Source organism: Vidua chalybeata, chromosome 3 (assembly GCF_026979565.1).
Source record: "Vidua chalybeata isolate OUT-0048 chromosome 3, bVidCha1 merged haplotype, whole genome shotgun sequence".
Taxonomy (NCBI): Eukaryota; Metazoa; Chordata; class Aves; order Passeriformes; family Viduidae; genus Vidua; species Vidua chalybeata.
Window position 1 is genome coordinate 52415997 of NC_071532.1, and position 20005 is coordinate 52436001.

At 42.7% G+C, this 20005-nt stretch overlaps 1 protein-coding gene across 1 annotated transcript; it reads right to left on the reverse strand.

Moving 5' to 3' along the window:
* Positions 1 to 1478: 1478 nt before the first annotated feature.
* RSPH3 (radial spoke head 3) lies at positions 1479 to 8824 on the reverse strand. The gene is made up of 8 exons (XM_053937211.1): positions 8589 to 8824; positions 8323 to 8413; positions 7450 to 7591; positions 6773 to 6918; positions 5960 to 6163; positions 4784 to 4946; positions 3641 to 3727; positions 1479 to 2231 (listed from the first exon to the last, which is right to left on the reverse strand). The coding sequence occupies exons 1-8, from the start codon at positions 8807 to 8809 to the stop codon at positions 1975 to 1977; spliced, it is 1311 nt and encodes a 436-aa protein (XP_053793186.1). The 5' UTR covers positions 8810 to 8824; the 3' UTR covers positions 1479 to 1974.
* Positions 8825 to 20005: the final 11181 nt, after the last annotated feature.

A 20005-nucleotide genomic window follows, 5' to 3' on the forward strand; every position in this document is an offset into this window, starting at 1 on the left:
CGCCCGCTCCCCCAGCGCCGGGCCGGGGAGCGCAGCGGCGACAGTGGCGGCTCCTCCCGTCCCCGCGGCGGTGCCCGGCCCCGGGGAGACGCCTGGCGGCGGGGCGGCGGCGGGCGGACCGGGGGAGGGCCGGGACGAGGGGCGGCCGCGCCGCGTCCCCTCCCCGCTCCGCCCCTGCGGAACGCCAGGACGGGGCGGGGGGGGGATGCAGCTCCGCCACCGCCGGTACCCGAGCGCTCGCACTGCGGCGGCGCTACCGGGAAGCTTGTTCTCGGGGGAGTGCGGGTGCCGCGACTGTCGATACTGCCTCTGCTGTGGACTCCGTGCCTGTGAGGATCCACAGAACGTCCTGACCCGCACTGCTGGTGGTTAACAACTTTCCAGGAAGGCACCTCACAGCATTTATAATGTCCTGCACACACGTCCCGGTTTTGCTTCCTTTTCTTGGGGTTCAGTGTCAGACTCGCACCCCAGCAGGCCAAAGGGGAAGGCAGTGTGTGCACGTCCCCTGAAACGACCAGTGGCTGTTTCTTGTACGGTCACGGGTCAACCCAAAGGAGATGATTCCACCTTCTCCGTTACCACCAAGCTGGATGGGACTTCGAGCAACCTGACCTACTGAAAGATATCCCGGCTCATGGCAGGTGTGGGATTGCACCAGATGATCTATAAGGCCCCTTCCAACTCAAACTACTCTGTCGTCCTGTGAGCCAGTGTGGACTGCACTGTGTGATTCAAGTATTGGCTCATCATGCTAATAAATGAGTAAATTTTGCAAAAGTTCGACACCATTTGGGTTCAGCAGAAGAGGGAAGTTCAGACGGGCGTCACTAATGCAGGGTGTGCAATGTGCAATAGGTGACACCAGAGTGTCCTTCCCGGCGTTTCGCCAGCCAGATTGCCGTGGGCTGTCCTGCCCTCTAATGCCTGCAGCGCTCGCTCCCTCTGGCGTCTCTCCGCTCTCTGCTGCACGCACGCACCCAGGAGCTGCAGACCCCCGTGCACCTCCCGTGGGTGCAGAGCTGTCCACCCTGCGGCCCTACGTGCCTGCCGGGGACAGCTGCTGCTGGGAACACTGACCCAACAACGACACGGTGCTGCTGCAATGTAGCACAAATATACTTCTGTGAGGGGGACTGCCCCACCTGAGGAATCGGCCTGTGAACGGACAACTAACTACACATGGCAGTGAAGGCACAATTTGTCAGTCATGTCTGGTACTGTTTCCAGTGAACCGGCAGGAAAGGACAATTACAAAGAAAACCGAGACTAGACTTAGCGTGTAGCTCCAGATCCTCACCTCCAGGAGGCGCTCCAAGAGAGGATGCTGAGGATGATTTTGCACAGGCAGAAATTCCCAGGGGCAGGAAACGCTTTGAACTTGACAAGCCTGAGTAACAGCTGCTTTGGCACACCTGCTGAGAATGAACACCTGCTGAGATGTTCATTCAAGTTTGTGAGGAAAGGTAGGAATAACATGAGTCAAAAGCAATTTATTTAATTGCTGCATTAATCCTTTCAAAATAAGGAAAGTTAGGAAATACTGTTCCAAGAACATTATCAAAGCACTTACAAAGATGATTATTATGATGTTCTCAACATCCTTCTCATGACCTTCTAATACAGGGTGTGGGATAGCATTACTTTTCAACTGTAAACCTCCCAAGTTTTGATGGATTGGATTGTGTAAAAGGAGACAGAATTTCCATGCCATTCATTGCACTAGTAACTTCTCTCTTGATTCTAGCAGCCTGAAATCAGCAACTCCAGCATACGGAAAACATGTTTTAATGCTCTAGCATTAAAAGCTCTAAGCAGCTCCATGCTGCTTAGGTTCATCCTTCAGCATGGCTAGGGCACAATACCTGTAAATAGATAGGAATTAATTCCTTATTTCTAAGCCACTGGTCTCCATTTACTTGATGACTTGCCTGTTTGCTACTCAGTTTCCAAATCTGCTGTTCCTTCTTGATCTTATTCTTCTAACTGAGAAGAGGTGGAAACTGAAGGCCATTCCTCAGCAACAGGTTGGTCAGTCTCTTCTTTCTCTGCAACTGGTTGGTCAGTCTCTTCTTTCTCTGCAACTGGTTGGTCAGCAGCATCTGCCTCACCAGACATCTTGGGAGCTGCATCTGCTGTCGTGGGCTCTTCAGCAGGTGCATTTGTCTGAGCAGATGGAGGTGGATGGCTAAATTCATCTAAGCGTTTTTCAACCACCATACGAATCAAAGCTGAAACAGAGATAGCCACCATTTACAACCATGGAGGAAAACCCCTATAATTTGAAAAAAAAAATTATATATTACTGACCTATAAATCCCTAAATAGAGAAATAACCCTGAAATATCACTAAAAATGAAGAAATACCTAAGGACTAGAGCAAGACAATGGTATCTGGTTAAAACCTTAAACAGATTTAACAAAAATATGATAGATATTCTCATCAATATTATATCCTGCAGCAACGTTCTCCTTAGCATGTTTATTCAGTAGTAACCTACAATATTTTTTTCATACAGAAGAGAAATTTCCCTTCCTTCTGAAAAGCTACATGAAGAAGTGATCCTTGAGTGTACATACTGGCACACGTATCAGCATAAAATACCTAACACACCAGCTGTAATCGTCCAAATCATATTATACCTTAACAAATAAAATTCAGGGTTCTGATTAAGCTAAAAATAAATCAAAGGAAGGAAACATAACTGTAATACAAACCCAAAATCCCAGCAAGAGGAAAACTATAGGAATGAAGATGTTATGCAAGTGTAAAAAGTGGTTTGATATAGGAGCACCCTGCTGGGCATACACACACCATACTTTTGTATTTCTACACAAGACAGAATCCAGGTTTTTCAGGTGTTTCAACTACAGCCTCTAAATTAATAAAAGAGCCCAAATATTTAGAGCTAGCCAAAGAAGACTGATGTTTCAATCTATTTCAAAAGCAAGGACATGATTATGGACTGATAAGAAGGTAAGCCCTTGTTTTGATGAAAAATATTGGTCACCTCATGTCTCAGTCAACCATTGCCCACCATCATCCTCCTTTCAATGTAGGAGAATAACCCATAGTTCCGTGAGCTTACACAAGCAAATTAAGACACTTTCATGGTATACATGTGGCAGTACACAAGATGGGCTTTTCTGTTCCCACTGGCAGAATCAGGTCACTACAGAGAACACTACAGCAGTGGTGGCTGTGTAACACAGAGGAGGTAGAAGCTGTATAGCAGCAAAAAAGAACTGTGCTCTTTAACCATTCTGTTCCTGACATAGGTGTTGCATCTCCCAGCATTAACAAACCTCAAACAGTATAAAGTCAGAAGAGAGTGGGTAGTGCAGCATGACTGACACTTCCATTGTTTCAGCTGAAAATGAGTTTCCTAGTTGTATGTAGTAGTAGTTTTCCAACATTAAAACATGTTAATATAGTAAAAAAACCCAAACCAAATCAATAAACAAATACAAACAAAACCCCCAACACAAAAAACCATGGGTACTTGGAGATTTTCCTAAAATGACACCTGCTACTTTAACCCACAGTGACCATATAAACGTGACATTTGTTCTGACCAGCAAAAAAAACAATCAAGAACATCAGGCAGCCCAGATTACATTCCAGGATTTGGTAACTTACAGTCAAGCACTGTCCTTCCCAGAACCTTCTTCTGTAGTGTTTCTTCCACTTCTGACATCAGCCATGGAAGGAATTCTGTCTCAATATCTGTCAGAATTTAGCAGGAAGAAACAAAGGGAAAATATCACTTTATAAAGGATGAGCAACAGAACTTGGTGGCTGTTTTTTATTTGCTACAACAATTAAGGGATGAACCCCCCCTGCCAAAATGCACTTGTTCTGTAAGAGTCACATGAAATCTCTCAGATGTTGTTTGGATTCTTATCTCCAACCTCTCTTACTGCAGTTCATGATCATTATAGATTCAGAGCAGAGTCCTCTCAACTGCAGTTATTTTCAAAGAGGTCTGGCACCCTTGAAGGGTTTAGCACAAATGAGATACACAGTCATGTTCTAGCGAGATCCAAATAACTATCCTGAACAAGTCAGAAGAATAACATTTCCTGCCTTGCTTTCCAAAGACATTTGGCTTCTGGTCTGCTAAAGGCATTTGTTCTGTCTGACTAAGGAGCTCTTGCTTACTTATATATTTCTCAAATTATACTTTTTGTACACTGTGATCCCAAAGCCTGCCTGGTTGCAAAACACACTCAGTTTCTGCACTGACCTAATGATTTACCCTGGAGAGAGTGTAATTCTCATTCCCAAGCTGTGGTCTGTGCCCGTGTGGAGACTGGTGAAATGTGGTGCAGCAAGACAGCTCATAAGAAATGCTGCTGATTCTAATGGCTTGGAAGCCACTGATATACAGTTCCAAAATTATTTTCAGGACCTAATTCTAATTGACTAATTTGTCACTTGCTCTGATAATCATTAAAAAATATTCAGAATGACATACTGATTTCTTTGTCTTTTCTATAAAAATACATGTACTTCAATTTGGATCTCTCTCCCAATCCTAACCACCCATTTATTTCTCCCCAGTTCCGAAGTAGCTCTTTTCATTGTCAAACTGTCAGCTCTTGTTTATTCTTCACTATTTGTACAGATGACCAATAATGGTTTTTGTGTTCAGCCACAAATGTAAATGAATAAAGTCTTATGACATTATTCTAAATAATAGTATAACACACTATGTTTCATAGTTGTTTTTAGCTTTATATTACTCTGCTCACATATTTTAAAAGAAAAAACAAACCAAACCTCTTTCTATAGAGTCATAAAAAAATCCACTGTCATGAAGTTTGTTGAAGACTGAGGGAATGAGATCAGCCAGGTAACGCTGAGCAAATGCCCGAGCTGCAATTTTCTCTGCAGTCTCTTTCTGTTTCCGCAGCTTTTCCAGGTGCTCCAGTCTGCGACGTTCCTGTCAAGGCAGTTATGCATGTAAAACTTAGAGGCCTTTAGCTGTGACTCCTTTGATCTAGATTTGGAAGAAGTATCACAGTGTGTGTCCCATAAATAGCAAAGATAGTAAAAAGTACAGATAATTATAATCTCTACCTGGTATTTGCAGCCTCTAACTTACACTGAAATTCCTCACATTAAAGAGCGCTTTAAACGAAGTTTGTACGTAATCTATGAAGTATTAAAATACCCCAAATTACAGAGAAACACATTTCTGTAATATTCCTTTTCTGAATTTGGCAAGTCTGTAAAATAAGGGCATTGCAGCTGGCCAAATTCTCTGATGCCTTAATATATATTATTCTCATGACTTTGTGCTTTATTATTGCAGATCAAGCTGATTATTTGCCTTGGAATGTGATGAAGTTGGATAAGTATTTCCCAAACTTTTTATCTCCCAGTATTATATCCTATTGCATGTACAAAAAGATTAAAATTCAAATTAGTTCAGGAAACCATTAGGAAACACAATTATACAAGGCTGATGAATAGCAAGTAATTAACACTTGCCTTCTTTGTTTATTCCTGTTTACTAAATATTACTAATATGGCATAATACTTTGCAATCTTGAGATGTACATGTGCACACAGAGTAGAGCATACATTGTGTGTGAAAGACCAGGAGGCGTCTCTCTTACTTCCAAGCACTCTATTTGTTTAGCACTTACAACGAAAAGGCTTAAGAAACAGCTAAACCAGGTAAAGAAGAAAATGCTGTTGGTTTTGGCCTTCTGACCAAGTGTGCAACTACACCAAGTCACATAAGCATGACTGCTCCAAATAAACCACAACAGTGTGGTGCTGTTGTATGGGAGCAAGTGGCAGAGTGCAGCTGTACATCATCAAAATGCTTTAAGGTATATCAAAGCTGACAGTACCCTTTTGGGCATACCCAGCTCATATCACAGGCTGTCATTCAGTACTGGAAATGTTTTTCTCTCTTCTGACAGGAAATCCCTTAGGAAGTCCTACCTTCTCCTCTCTGATTCGCCTGTCCTGCTCTTCCAAGCGCTGTAATTCAGCAAACTCTGCATTACGCAGCTCTGCAAAGGCACGCTGATGTGACCACAGCTGGGCCAGCTCTTCTTCTTCCATGACTTCCAGCAAAGCCTGCTCAACCGTTTTTCCAACCAACACTTCCAGGATCGGCTTAACTTCAATGTCAAAGTCAAACAACTGAGGATGGGAGTCAGAAAAACAGAAAAAAATCTCCCTTAATCACAATTACTCTTAACAAGAATTGGCAAGAAGAAAAGGAGGATGAACAAAGCCCTTGTACCGAAGTTAGGCTGGAGAATTGCAGGTGGGGGACCAGTGTCAGCAAAGCCAGAGAGAATCATGAGTGCTGCTGGGGGTTAAATGGTGAGTGGGCTGGCCTGAGACACCACACAGCCTCCCACAGCCCCTGTGGGGACTGCCAGGGAGAAGATAAGCACTTGCCTAGACCATATTTCTGTGTTCCCAGTCCCTCCTTGGGCTGGACATGTTTTACAGAAGAGAGCATTTCTCAACACTGTATCACTTTGCTGAAAGCAACACAACTAGTGCATGTGACAGCACATCTTTCTTATTTTTTCACTTAACCTCAAAGCAGACATTGGTGAGTTGGGTTTGGGTGTTTTGTTTTTGTGTTTTTGTGGTGGGTTTTTTGTTTGTTTGTTTGTTTGTTTGTTTTGCATGTTCTCTGAGGATTAGCTCCTTTCTGTTTCTACTCCAATTTTGCATCAGAAATGTGTTTTGGATAGGAGACATGTTTTGACAGCACTTGTGGACCTGACTTCATACCTCTCCTTCTTCTATTTGAGTGGCCACATCTTTTCCTGATTTGGCTGGTATGAAGAGTGGAGTGGGTGGTCTGTCTAAAAAGTCATCTGTTTGACACTCTCCATCAACCTCTATTATCCGATCACTAATCTCTTCCAAATACAGTTCTAGAAACAAAAGCACAATGAATACTCACAGTGGGATTCCTTTCATTTTAGCTTTCAACTGTTTTTGATGACTCTATATTCTGAATTACATCCAAAGAGTGCAATAAAATGTTTTCTATAAAGTTAGAAAAAAGGCCTCTCAAAACACGGGTCAGTTTGCTGCAAAGACCATCTGATGCTGTGTTCTCTGTAATGTCAGATGCACTTCATGGAAGTGATTCCAAAAACAGTAGTTCACCTTAAGCAAAAGTTTTAAAACTTCCATTTTAAGCATATATGAAATTTCTCTAATTATACCAAAAATGGAAAGAATAAATGAAGCAGTCTTGACTAGTGTTCAAGAATGTACACTGAAAAATAGATCTTCTGGGAAAATGTCACTAATCAGACAAGTTTAGAACCTCTGATTCTGGCATTCTATTAAATAATATTGAACTGTGTGATTCTACCAACTTCATCACCAGTTTAGCAAGTGAATATAGATCAACAAGCTTTTGTTTTCAGACAGATATAAAAAATGCAGCCTTTTACCTGTCTGCACGTGAACATGTTCTCTACCCTTCACAGGCTCTGGCGTTCCTGATCGAATATGCTCTTGTGTAAACTTTCTGGCCAGTACTTGTCGCTGTGCTCTCCTCGGCCTTTTAACCTCAAGGGTATGGGGCTCAGTACTCTGAGCAGGGGTGAAGAAGAAAGAAACCCACAAAACACAATACACTTTGTACTTGAAAATTATATTCAAGTCCACTTATCATACTGTTAACAGAATTGATTGCTAGATAAAAATTATAGATCAATTATTGCTGATGAAACAAAAGAAACTCATAATAATGTTTAAATTCAGTATTCTACTTATAGATTGAGATAAACATCAGAACTTTGAACTTCTTAAACAAAACACATAAAATTCACTCTAAGAAATGGCTACTGAACAACACAAAGCTATTTTCAATCAGTAGCTTTTAAAAATACTGCTTTAAATTAATATAAAATCAAATTATCTATGTAGAAATATTCTCTGAAAACAAAGTATCACATTTGGGTGGGACTCCGAGCAACCTGGACCAGTGGAAGATGTCCCTGCCCATGGGATTATCAAGTAATGTCAGATTATCGAGTAATGGCTTGTGCTCAGGACCATTACACTAAAGGAACGGAGAAGGAAAATAAAAGCATCAAGTACTTAATGAGGAGTAAAAAATCAGAACTGCAGAAGTTCATATGAAACGGAGTGCTTTAAAGAAGAGCTGGAAACAGTCAAAGGCTGGTTTAACTGGAGAGCCTGTGACTGCGTGAAACATTGCAAGTAGAATTACAGCTTCGGTAATTAAAATTAGTTTTGCTGCCCTACCTATGACTTTCCAACAAAACTGTAGCATGATGCGCTTTAGCGAACCCCAGTACCTGCGGTGGGGGAGGACGGACGGACAGAACGTTTCCGCGCACCACCCTCGGGTCGATCATGATGTTGCCGTAGCGCACCGGGCCCTTCTCCCTGCGGCACAGCACAGACAGCGCCGCTTGCGGCTTCCCCCCGGCCGGCGGGAGAAAGGCAAGGCGGCGGGGGCTGCACTCCTCGGGAAGGGAGCTGGGCCGAGGGGAAAGGCACGGGGGGCAGCCGGGCAGCGACCCGGGGCGGGCGGCGCGGCCCGCCGGACACCGGCACTCACGTCTCGGCGCCATTGGACTGCTCTCGGTACTTGGGGCGGGAGGGCAGGGAGCGGGGCTGGCTGCAGAAGCTGTAGGGCACGTCGGCGGGCGCGGTGAGCTCGGGCGCTCGGACGGGCACCGCGGTGGGCTCCATGCGGCGGCTCCGGCTCCGAGCGGGGCGGGCGCGCCTGAGGGAGCCTGAGGGTAACGGCGTCCGTCTCCCGGGCAACGCGCGGCGCATGCGCGGGCCGCGAGTCACGGAGTGGCTCGGCCTGGGAGGCTCCTTAAGGATCGCCCATGGCTAGGGACACGTCCCGCTAGACCAGGGTGCTCAAAGCCCCTCCAGCCCGACCTCGGACACTTTCAGGGTGGGGAATTCACAGCCTCTCTGGGCAACCTGCTACAGTACCTCACCACCCTCCCAGCAAACAATGCCTTCCTAATATATAATATATATATTATATATAATGAAATATATAATATGTAATATGTAATGTATAATATGTAATATATAATATGTAGTGTGTAATATATTATATAGTATATAGTATATAGTATATACTATATACTATATACTATATACTATACAGTATATATAATCTAAATCTACTCAGTTTGAATGCATTCCCCTTGTACTGTCACTACATGTCCTTGTAATCAGCCCCCCTCCAGCTCTCTTGTCGGCTCTTCGGTACTGGAATACCGCGGTCAGGTCACCCCGGAGCCTTCCCTTTGCTGTGCGCGCTTCCCCCTCACGGAGCTGTTCCTGCCGGGATGGAGCCCAAGCCTCGGGACGTGCCGGCCGGCCGGGCGCTGGAAAAGCGCCGCCCTAAGCCACAGCGGGTCCGTGCTCGGCAGCGCTGCGGGGCCCGCCCCGGCCGAGGCAATGAGGGCGTCGGGCCGCGAGGTGTCACCGTCCTCCCGCCGCCACCGGAATAACTCCCCAGGGACTCGCAGCTTCCCAGGGAAACGCAAGGTGCACTGGCACTGGCGTGCAGAGGTTGGCTGGGGGGTCACGAAACCCTGTTGGATGGCCTGCTGGTGGCTTAAGTACCGGTGTCCTGGAAGTATCGGCTCGAACAGCTGCATCCCAAATTTGTGTTTTCCACATAAGCTGGAGATTTGGATACAGTAAAAGTGTCCTAGGATGACAGAGAGAAGATGAGGTGGGTCCTCAGTGTGCTGTCCCACCCGTGGTGAGCTGGGCTCCCTGCCAGGGCAAATCATGAGCACGTGTTTTCAGCCTCTATGAAAAATTTCCATTAAGAGAAGCATAAAAGCGTTGTAAGGTTACTGGTACAGTGATAGTGATAGTGATTTTTTTTTTAACCTATTTGAATAGGGATATGCCTTGATTCTTTTAGCAAGACTTAGCATGCCCATGCCCTTTGTTTCTGAAACCTTTGGTTTAAACATAATTCTTTTGTTAAATTCTCTTTATTTTAGCTTAGTTATGTTACTTGTGGAGATACCTGTGGTCCACTGCAGCACTGAGTACTTCACAGGAAGCCTTAAAGGCATGGGGAAAGCTTTGGAGCAGGTGAAACTATTCGAAAAACAAGTTTAAGAAACCCAACCCGAACTAAAAAAACAACAAACAAAATCAGGAAAAAAACTCAAAAGCAACAAACAAAAAATTGAAGCTATTGAAGCAGTCCTTCAATATTTGCTTGTGTCTGGGCAAAGAAAGTTAATGAATGGATTCTTGGTCCAGCCAAGCCAGAGCTCTATGGTCTTTAAATTTGACCAGAACCAATACAATCCTTTGATTTTGGACACCTGACTCATATTTTCCCAAAAGTTTGGCTATATAGTTGGCTATAGTGCTTTTAGACTAGGGATTTGAAATCTGGGTAGACCTTTCCAAGATTTTTACAGATCTGGTTTTTCTCTTCATGTGAAAAACAGCTGCAGCATAGCCTTTAAAATGTCAGTCTAAAGCTGTCCAGGGCATGCTTGCTGAATAACCCTAGAAATCTGGCTGGAATGGACTAGATAGTAAGACAACAAGAAGACTGCCTGTAACCACTGGAGCAAGGATTCCTGAGGAGTTGCCTGTTCCCTATTGACCACAAATCTTGTGAAGATGAAGATGTTGCATCACAAGTTCATTTTGTTAAGCTGGCCCCAGCTGGTGTTTCACTTTTTGGGAGAATTTCTCATTCACCTGCTATGTTCACTGGTTGAATGGCAGCGACTGTCCTCTTTATCTCTGTGAAACACTGCTACCTCCTGAGTTACCACGTCAAAGGTCTGCAAAGGTCTCTGCAGGTTTATAAGTGACAAAGCCATGACCAGAAAAAAAGGCAGCTTTTCTCCCTTGCCCCCTTTTATGCTGGATTGGTTTGGTTGGTTGGTTGGTTGGTTTTTTTGTTTGTTTTGGTTTGGGTTTTTTTGTTTTGTTTTTTCTTTTTTTTTTTTTTGTTGTTGTTGTTTGGTTTTTTTTTGTTTTTTGGTTTTTTTTTTTTTTTGTGGGGTTGGTTTTTTGCTTTTGTTTTGTTTTGTTTTGTTTTGTTTTGTTTTGTTTTGCTAAAAATACCTGGTGAGTTCTGAAACACTTTGTGTCATCATAAGACTGAGTGGAGCAGGATCCAAAACCACACTGACTGTAATCAGATTCCTGCCATTAGTTGCTTTTTGGATCTTACAGTAGCAATGGCTTTTTCACATATTCTTTGGAGGATTTTCTTGGACCTGCACAATTGCAGTGCCAGAGGTACTGCCTGGGAAATGGGCCTAGCTAGCAAGGAATGAATCAGCCCATCTCCCATATGGCAGCTAAGAAAGGTCTTTTGAAGTGCCTTCAGCTGACTTGAAAGCTGCAGAACGAGGGCTTTATCTCCTTCCAGGTTTGCTGTGGGTCTGTTAAAAGGCCTTGAACATACTTGGTTTTTTGTTTGTTTTCATAAGAATTTCCTGGCATTGTACCATGCCTTATGGCATGCCCTTGGTTTTCTTTTTTTGGACATGAAACAAGTTTATTCACAGCAAAGCAAATGTGAGGGTGTCAGTGTGTAGTAACAGAAGATGTACACCCACTATTTCCTGCAGCACTTGGGATGCATCTGTAGCTGGTGAACGACACCTTGAAATACAATATGAGGGATCTGCACTGCTGAGCCTGGGTCTTCTTGGGGCCCTAGCTTGGATGTTGCTACAGTTGTGCCACAGTTCATTACACAATACAATGCTGAGCACACTAGCTGAATCCAGTTTCCACCATCTTAACTTTCTGCAGCATTTCATAATTAAGAAAGGAAGGTTTATGGATCTAGGCATAATGTTTAATTGTCAAAAAGGACAGGGAGGGGCATAATGCCTTGCTAGAGCATTGCCTTCTGTCTGGAGGAGGACCATGGCTGCTTATAAAATCAGAGGAATGCTTCCCGGGTGTAAAACTGTGTAATTATATTAAATTTGGGTTAGATTTGGTTCTCCATGGTCCTGAAATGGAACTTTAATCTGTGAGTCTTACTCCCTTGAGACTGCAGTTAAAGGCGTGGATCTCCCAGTCTGGAAAGCAACTCTAATTGAGGCCAAAATGCCATTGCTTTCAAGTAGACATCAAAGAATCACAGAGCAATCTAGACTGAAAAGGACTTTGAAGGTCTCTAGTGTAACCCTCTTGCCTAAGCCAGGACAAATTCAAAGATAGATCAGATTGGTCAGGGCCTTCTCCTGCCAGCCTTTGAAAATCTCCAGGGATGGAGATGCTTGAAATAGCCTTGAAAATCCCAGAAATCATCATGCCACTGCTAATCAATGCCCTGAGATGTCTGATGGAAATACAAAGAGTACAGACATGGAGAGCCATCAGTGTGACAGCAAGATGAAAAAATCACAGAGCCCGAGTGAGGTGTATATGTACTATTTGTCCTGATGCTGTAAGAGAACAATTAATAGAAGTACCCTGAAACCTGTTTCAACTTGCTGCAGTGACGTGATCAGAGAGAATTAGCAAATACTGTGTCAATATTGTATCACTGGTGTCTGCCAGCCCATAGTGTCTTTGCTGCTGTTTATGGGTGCTGGGCTCAGTGCATCAGAGATAAACAGGCCTGGTCCCAACAGGGAAATACTCAGCTTTAAAAAATTATAATGTGCCAACCTGGGAGTTTTGACAGATAAGACACACAGAAGGAAAAATAAATACTGGAGATAAACTTGAGTTCTGCTGGTGACATCAATATTTTTTTAATAATGGTTGTTAATAATGATACATAAACATTAATAGAAAAGAAAGGAGATCCTATCACTCATATCTTCAACCAAAATTATTAAGCTTCCTTTTCTGTGTAGCAGAACAGCTTCCTCTTGACTCCGGTTCTGAGTTTGTGGGGTTGGGCAGGACTGGAAAGTTTCAGTTCTCAAGACCTTAATTTCTCCAATACTAGTGAAAAAACAGAATTTATTAATCATGGTTTCCAGCCAAAATTTACAATGCTGTTTCCCCCTACACTTCACTTCTGACTCTCAGTGCCATTTTCCCTAGGCTGCCTTTCCCTCATGTTCCCCACAAGCTTTGTTTTTCAGTGTGCCTGCTCTTGGGCTGCATTCTTGCCTTTTGCCACAATGTGCTTTCAGAGAGAGTGACTAGAAAAATTATGAAAGAGTGATAAAGCACCTTAGAGAGTGGAGCACACTGAATTTTAAACTATCATTCACTAGACTATCAAATGGAAAATCAATTGTTGGTGACATTCCTATTTAAGCTCAAATAGACTGTGTGCTGCTATCCTGCTCCAGCCCCTTCTTACCTCCCCCTGCCTTGAACAGGGCTCTCTCACTCCATCTTTTTGCCACAGGAAGCTCTGCCTTCTTTTGCATCTCCCTGTATTGAGGACAATTGTTCAACTGCACTAAACTTGCAGAGTAAGAAACAAGACAGATCTGCTTCTGTCACTCCTTCACTGTAGTCTTGGTGCTTTTCCATCTTGATATAAGTTGCCCTTTATAACATCTCTGGGAGGCAGATCAGTATCACCCATGCTTAATATGAGATAAAATGCACAGTCCAAAAACTACACTGGGTAGGAGGCCTTTTGGAAAAAGCAGACCCAGATGGTGAACATCCTAACTACAAGTCTCTGGTCTTTATCTCAAAATCATCCTCCTGATGACTTATGGAGAACTAGTGGCTGCTCTGCCCTTTCTCACACCCAAGGACTTCTCAAATGCCATGTCTGCTGGTGTCTGTAGCTCACAAGATGGGTGTGCATCTCTGTATTGTATTGTGTAACATTGTGTACTCCTCAGAGTACAGCCCTGCAAAGTTGTTGAATGATACTGTGGTTGCTTTCTCACCTGGTCACCAGTTGTGCTGAAGAAATCTGGTAGGTGAATCACAGGCACAGCTGCGCAGGTGCACTTTCTAAATCTTTATGGTGGAGAAAGAATTGCATGACCCAAGACTGTGCAACAAGCATGTGGAAAAACAGAAAAATCCCTAATCTGTGTTGTAAGACCATCTTCTCTGATCACCTGACTTGGAAACTTCTTGGATTTGGCTTTAAATTTTTTTTTTAAATACAGTTTTATAATTTTCAGCATAACCTGTGGGATACTGAAGTTGCAGGGCTTGAACATGAACTGTTGCATTTGTCAGGGAAGTTGGTGGGAGGTTTGTGGGCTGTAGGAAGGAAGAGCTTTGAGCAGCCGTTGGAGCAGTTCTGTAAATAGACTTGGCTGAAGAGTAGGTTTTGTTTAGAAAGCGTGAAACCCTTCATAGAAACCTTTCCAAATTATTACCTAGAAGAGGAAGCAGAGCTCAAAGGAGTCAGCCGTGTTTCGAATTTGTGAACTGTTTGTTCAGATGCTGCCACCTCAGGTTAGAAACAGAAAATAATGTTTTCCTCTCCCTTTGTAAAAGAACAGGTAGAACTTGGAATGGGTTTCACTCAGAAGTGAGATTGATGTATTTATCACAGTGAATGGTAAAGAATGATTAAAACAATAAAAGCAATGTATTTATAGGAAAAATATTAGATAATTAGCATTTCTGAATAAAAGAAAGGCAGAAAAACAATTTTTTACCTAGCATCCACAGAGATTTCCAGACAGCTACCTACATGATAGTCAGCTGTCCATATGAGTTTTACGTCACTTCTCCAAAAGTGGTTGCCCTTTTTCCATGGATCTTTTTCTCTATTATTGTCAGATTTTTATTTTAAAATTGCTCCCTCTTCTGAATTTTTAACTTTCAGAAGATACTCTGAAGTTTTCACTCTGTTCTGATGACACATGTGATAAAGACTGACTGCTAACAAAATTCAGAGAAAAATGTAACCAGAACGCCTACCCAAGGAGTGTTTCCTTTTCCTGTAGTCAGAAATTGTCCTCCTGGAAACGCACAATAGCCACACTAACTGTGGTCTGCCACATGCTGCCAGAGTAGCATCATGTTCTTATTTGTTCAGAGTTCACCCCTGTGATAGCCAAGTAGCCTCACTGTAGTAAAAAGTAATATTCTCTTCTCAGGTTAAGAGACCTGCCTGGGTACAATGGGAAGCTGAAATTGTCACTTGCAGTTTATGGGCAAGGAATGAGACAACTTGGGAATAACCTGGTGTGCTGCTGCAGCAAAATACCTGGTCTCCTGTATCAGCACCAAAACCAGAACAGTCAGTACAGAAATAAGAACTCCTATTCCCAGATAAAAAACAACACAGATGGGGTTTTTATCAGCTGCGATACTTCTTCATGTTGTAATTGGAGACATTTGATAGCAATATTACAAGAGGAGCCATACACAGAAACTGTCTGTGTGGAACTCCTGACAATATGGAACTGAGCTACGAAGCAGTAATTTTATTATTAGCTTTTAACATCAGTATTAGCTTTTTAACATTAAAGTATACATAACCCAAGCAGAATCCCCAAACTGTCTGTTTTGGCTTTAGTGTTAGAAGAAATTAGAGATCTAGTTCTAAGCAAAAGGCTGAAGAGATACAATCTCATTACAAAAAAACAAAAAAACAAAAAAAAAAAAAAAAAAAAAACAAACAAAAAAAAAACAAAAAAAACCAAAACAAACAAAAAAAAAACAAACAAAAAAAACCACAAACACACACACACAAAAAAAAACCACAACCAAACTCCAAAGTGCTTGGCTTTATTATAAGAATTTGGTCAGAATTTGGGACCACAGTCACATCCTACAGAGTGGTTCAATTTCAAAAGCAACAGAGTTCTGGGTGACCAACAGGATGCTCTACATTCCCTAATAATACCTGTCAATGCAGGGTATGCAGTCTTGTCCACCAGTTACATGATGTCCAAAGAAGATTTCAAATTCTATTTCATCAAACTGGATACAGTATAAGGAACTCTGAAGAGCCAAATGCACACACACAAAAGGAAAACCCAGCTGTTCATGTTGTAAAGAGGTAAATATGAAATACAAAGTGTGAGCAACAAGGCTGATGTAATTCTGTCCACTAATATTTTTGCCATGGGTTTGTACCAGCAAACATTACATCAGTGTAGCATCTTGTGCCTAGAGTACACAGGTAGTAATCATGGGAGGAAGATACAGAAGAAAGATCTTACGTAGAGCAGTGGCGCTGTTCTGTGACTGTGTCCAGAACAGAACCACTGGTTCTTGGGTTATGTTAAGGCAGCTATTACAGAAAGTGACCATGGCAGTAACAATTCTCTTGTGCATCATTGCTAAGTAGCTAGAAGTTGTTCTTCCTCAGGTGTGAATTCATTATCTCTTTAGTTTTCACAGTTCCCAGAAATAAGTGCCCTTCAGATAATAGCTTTGAGAAGAGGTCAGACAGATGAGAAAGCTTCTCCCCCAAGACCTTGCTTGCAGAGGCAGAAAAAAAAAATACTGACAATGCCTACTCTCAGACAACATAAGCAAATTACTGAAAATACCCCTTACATCATACTTGGTGCATTGGTTTCATGAAGCACAGGGGCAATGGCTTATTTTGACTCATTATTTCGCCTTAACCTAGTTCCAAATGTCCTTCCATCATAGCTTAAAGCTTGTATTTCCACACAAGAGATGTGCAGGCTGCTTGCTGAAATCCCAAATATTGAAGGACCTCTGGCCATGGAAGGTTCATCCTGAGGCTTTCCATTGTTACAGCTGTGAATTGAGGTCATCACTGGACTTTATGAATTCTGTTGTTTTTTTTTTTTTCTTGTAGCTTCCTGGGATTTTCCTTCTCTCATTCTGATTCTTTGTATTTACAGAGACTAAAACAAAGCAGAGCATGTGGGTGGGACTAAGGCTAGATGAGTTTTGATGGGGCTTATTGCAATAACAACCAGTGCAGGTAAGATGAGAAAATGTGGAAGAATTGGAAGGGGTAAACTGAAACTGGCTAACTGAGAGAAGTGGGTCAAGGGATGGAAGGGAAATTAAATTGGGACTTTGAGCGCAAGTCAAAGGTTGGGGCTTATTCAATTAAATGAGAAATAACTGAATGAGGTCAGGAATGAAGGCTGGGAATGGTGAGGCAATGAAAATGAGGCAGAGATAAAGGGTAGGGATGGAGAAGATAAAGGTCTGAGTCAGAGTTTTCTATGGTGGGTTGGAGCAGAAAGCATCAAACTCTGAGGTGGGGGGTAAGCATGAGAGCCTAAGCTCAAGAAAGCTTCTTTCAAAGGCATAGATGGTGCCTAAAATCCAAAATGTTACTGTTTCTCTGGAGGCAGTAAAAATGTCAGCCCTAGATTATAGAGACCTACATTCAAGGTACCTAAACGTATCATGTATGTGTGAGGTGGGAGTCTAAGCTTACATCACAGACAGAGAAGACTTTGGGACAGGATTTTACAACCTAAGTATCTGGAATTGTATCCACTTTTGATGTCTTAGGAGATTCCTATGGTCCTAAGATATGCAAATGGCTTGAAGGGACAACTTATTTCAGGCAGCTGTATTCTACCTGCACTCAATTCAGTCCCAGGAACCCAGAGAAATGAGACACAGAGAGCCTACGCCTCATTCTCTGCAGACTGTGCAGAAGATGAAGCACAAGCTTACATAAATATAAGCCTTGCATACAGATAAATAAATGTATGTGTCTACATCTGCAGTCTGCATCTGAATGTTTGAATGCCTGCAGTCTGTATGTATAACAACGTGCAGGCATGATGTTTCTCTCAATCTTCATTGACGTTTGGACATAGAGTTGATACCATCATCCCTTTTCTGTAAGTTGCCATCCTAATTCAAGTGGCAGGGAGCAGGTTTGCAACTTCCTGGTGCACAACATGGAAGAAGGTACTCTTTAAGGAACTCCTTTGTTCTTCTGTTTGTTCTTTCAAATCCTAGCAAATGAGACAAGTTGTATGTCCAAAATGTGGATGCTTGCTAGGCAAACAGTACTGGAGAAAGCCAGAATTAAAATTTTCTCCTTTGCTGCACAACCTTTATTCCTTACCAGTGCAGGTGCATCCTGTGGGGAAGAACAGAGTGCACCATGTGTTTGAACACAACAGCAGGGTGCAAACATATGGGACTGAATTCAAGCTGCACCACCAGCCTTAATTCCAGCATTGTCTTACAAGGCAATGGCTTGGATTTTCTGTTTTAATATTGGTTTTTTCCCTCTTCCAGTCCTACCTCCAAATTAATGTTTGGAATGTCTTCATGAAATTTAATTAGAAAATTCTGTGTGTGAAGCAAGTGCTGCAATACTGATGATGGAGAAACTTGTGAAGAGTGGGAGGCTGACTGTCATCATTCAACTCTTCTACCAAAATCCATCTCCAGCTGACCCAATTGTAAATGAGTGTTTGATCTTTCTGGCTGAGGAGACAAAGGCAGATTTGGTACAGCATTTGTAAAACAGATAATCCATTTGTTGGATATATGAGTTAGAAGACCTTACTCTTGGAGTCCAGGGTAGTTGGTCTGGATCTTAGGATGAGGTAGGGTGGACTGGTAGCATGATGAAATGGTTTTCTGAGCCAAAGGCAAATAAGCAAGTGCTAAAGCAAAGTTCTCTACTTCCTGTGTCATTCTAGTCTTTTGAGGTCTCTTATCTGCCTGTACAGAAGAAAAATCACTTCTATGGAGAGACATTACATGAAAATAATGCTGACTAAACAGCCAAGTCTGAAGGGATGAAGGAAGTAAAAAGTTATCTGTCAGTGAGGAGGTAAATATCTTTTAGGGTCTGTTTGCACTCAGATTTTCTTTAATCATGGTGTTTCCTGGACTTCAAGAAATGCAAGAGCAGGATGAGGGGGACTAGGCCACTCTTCTGTACAACTCCTTCACCTTAGCCCTTTTTTGTTAACAATTTGTAGAGTTTCTCTCTCTTCTTTTTCCTCCACCAATTGAAGGTGATCTTTTCCAAATGGTCTTTCTTACCCAGGAGCTGGAAGATTTAGACTCATCTGTACTGAATATTTAAGCCGAGGTAAGCTTTCTGAGTGGGATTGTCGTATATGCCTTAGGACACCTTAGACCAAAAGAGAGACTTTCTTCATCTCTGGTGAAGTGACTGTGCTTATTCACTCTGGGTTTTCTGGTGTGGTTACAGAGCAGGAATCTTCCTGGGAGACTTAGTCTTTTCACAGTCAAAAAATGAGTCACTTAACAAAGAAGGAGCTGTATTGGGTTTTCATTACATTTCAAGGTTTGTGTTTTCTGTTTTGTGGCTTCTGAGCCCTTTCACTGGACATGGACAATCTCTTCATACTTGTTGTGCCACATGGATAAGACGCCTGTGTTTTTTACAAGAGAAATAGAATTCCACTTAACAAGAGGCAATAGGCACAAATTGAAATACAAGGAGACGCTTTTTCTGTGTGAGTCTGGTCAAACACAGAAATAGATTGCCCAGAGATATTGCAGAGCCTCCATCTGTGGAAATATTAAAAAACTGTCTGGACACAATCCTGGGCAATCTGTTTTATCTGACCCTGCTTGGAGGATCTCAAGCCTCACTGGTTCTGTGACCCAGGAGATGCAGATTCTAGAAAAAGGTAAACAACTTTTGCATCAGAGCCCTCTCATTCAGCTTGCTTGGAAGCAGAGTGTCACTGTTTGGGTGGCCAAGAGAAGTGATGTTTTCTCTAGTTGCAGCCTACCAATATGGTCCTTCTCATCATTTCTTCTGTCAGGTAAGGCACTCACCTTCCCTTTTCTCTGTGCCCCGGGAATACCTACACCTGAAAAACATACTTTCTGAGAAGATGGCATGCCATTTTTAAGCATCACCTCTTTGCAGCTTAGCTGCTGTTACATGGTAGTATAAGTTGTTTCCCTGACAGAGAGGGATTTGTAGCCTGCAGCATGTTACAACAATAGCAGTGATACTGCTGGTCGTTTACTTTGCTTCCTGCTACTCAGCTATGCTACATCATTCAAGCAGACCTGCAGTACCTGTAGAAAAGTAGGTATAGTACACATAGGGCCTGGATATTTTACAATCAGACAATGACACTTAAGCATTCATGCAGAAAAATG

Excerpts from the sequence above, each read along its gene's own strand:
- RSPH3 (XM_053937211.1), bottom strand. The coding sequence starts at position 8,809 with ATGCGCCGCGCGTTGCCCGGGAGACGGACGCCGTTACCCTCAGGCTCC. Across the intron at positions 6,919-7,449 it reads ACATGTTCACGTGCAGACAG|AACTGTATTTGGAAGAGATT; the intron begins GTAAAAGGCTGC and ends TTTTGTTTCTAG. Across the intron at positions 4,947-5,959 it reads GGCGAATCAGAGAGGAGAAG|GAACGTCGCAGACTGGAGCA; the intron begins GTAGGACTTCCT and ends CTGCCTTGACAG.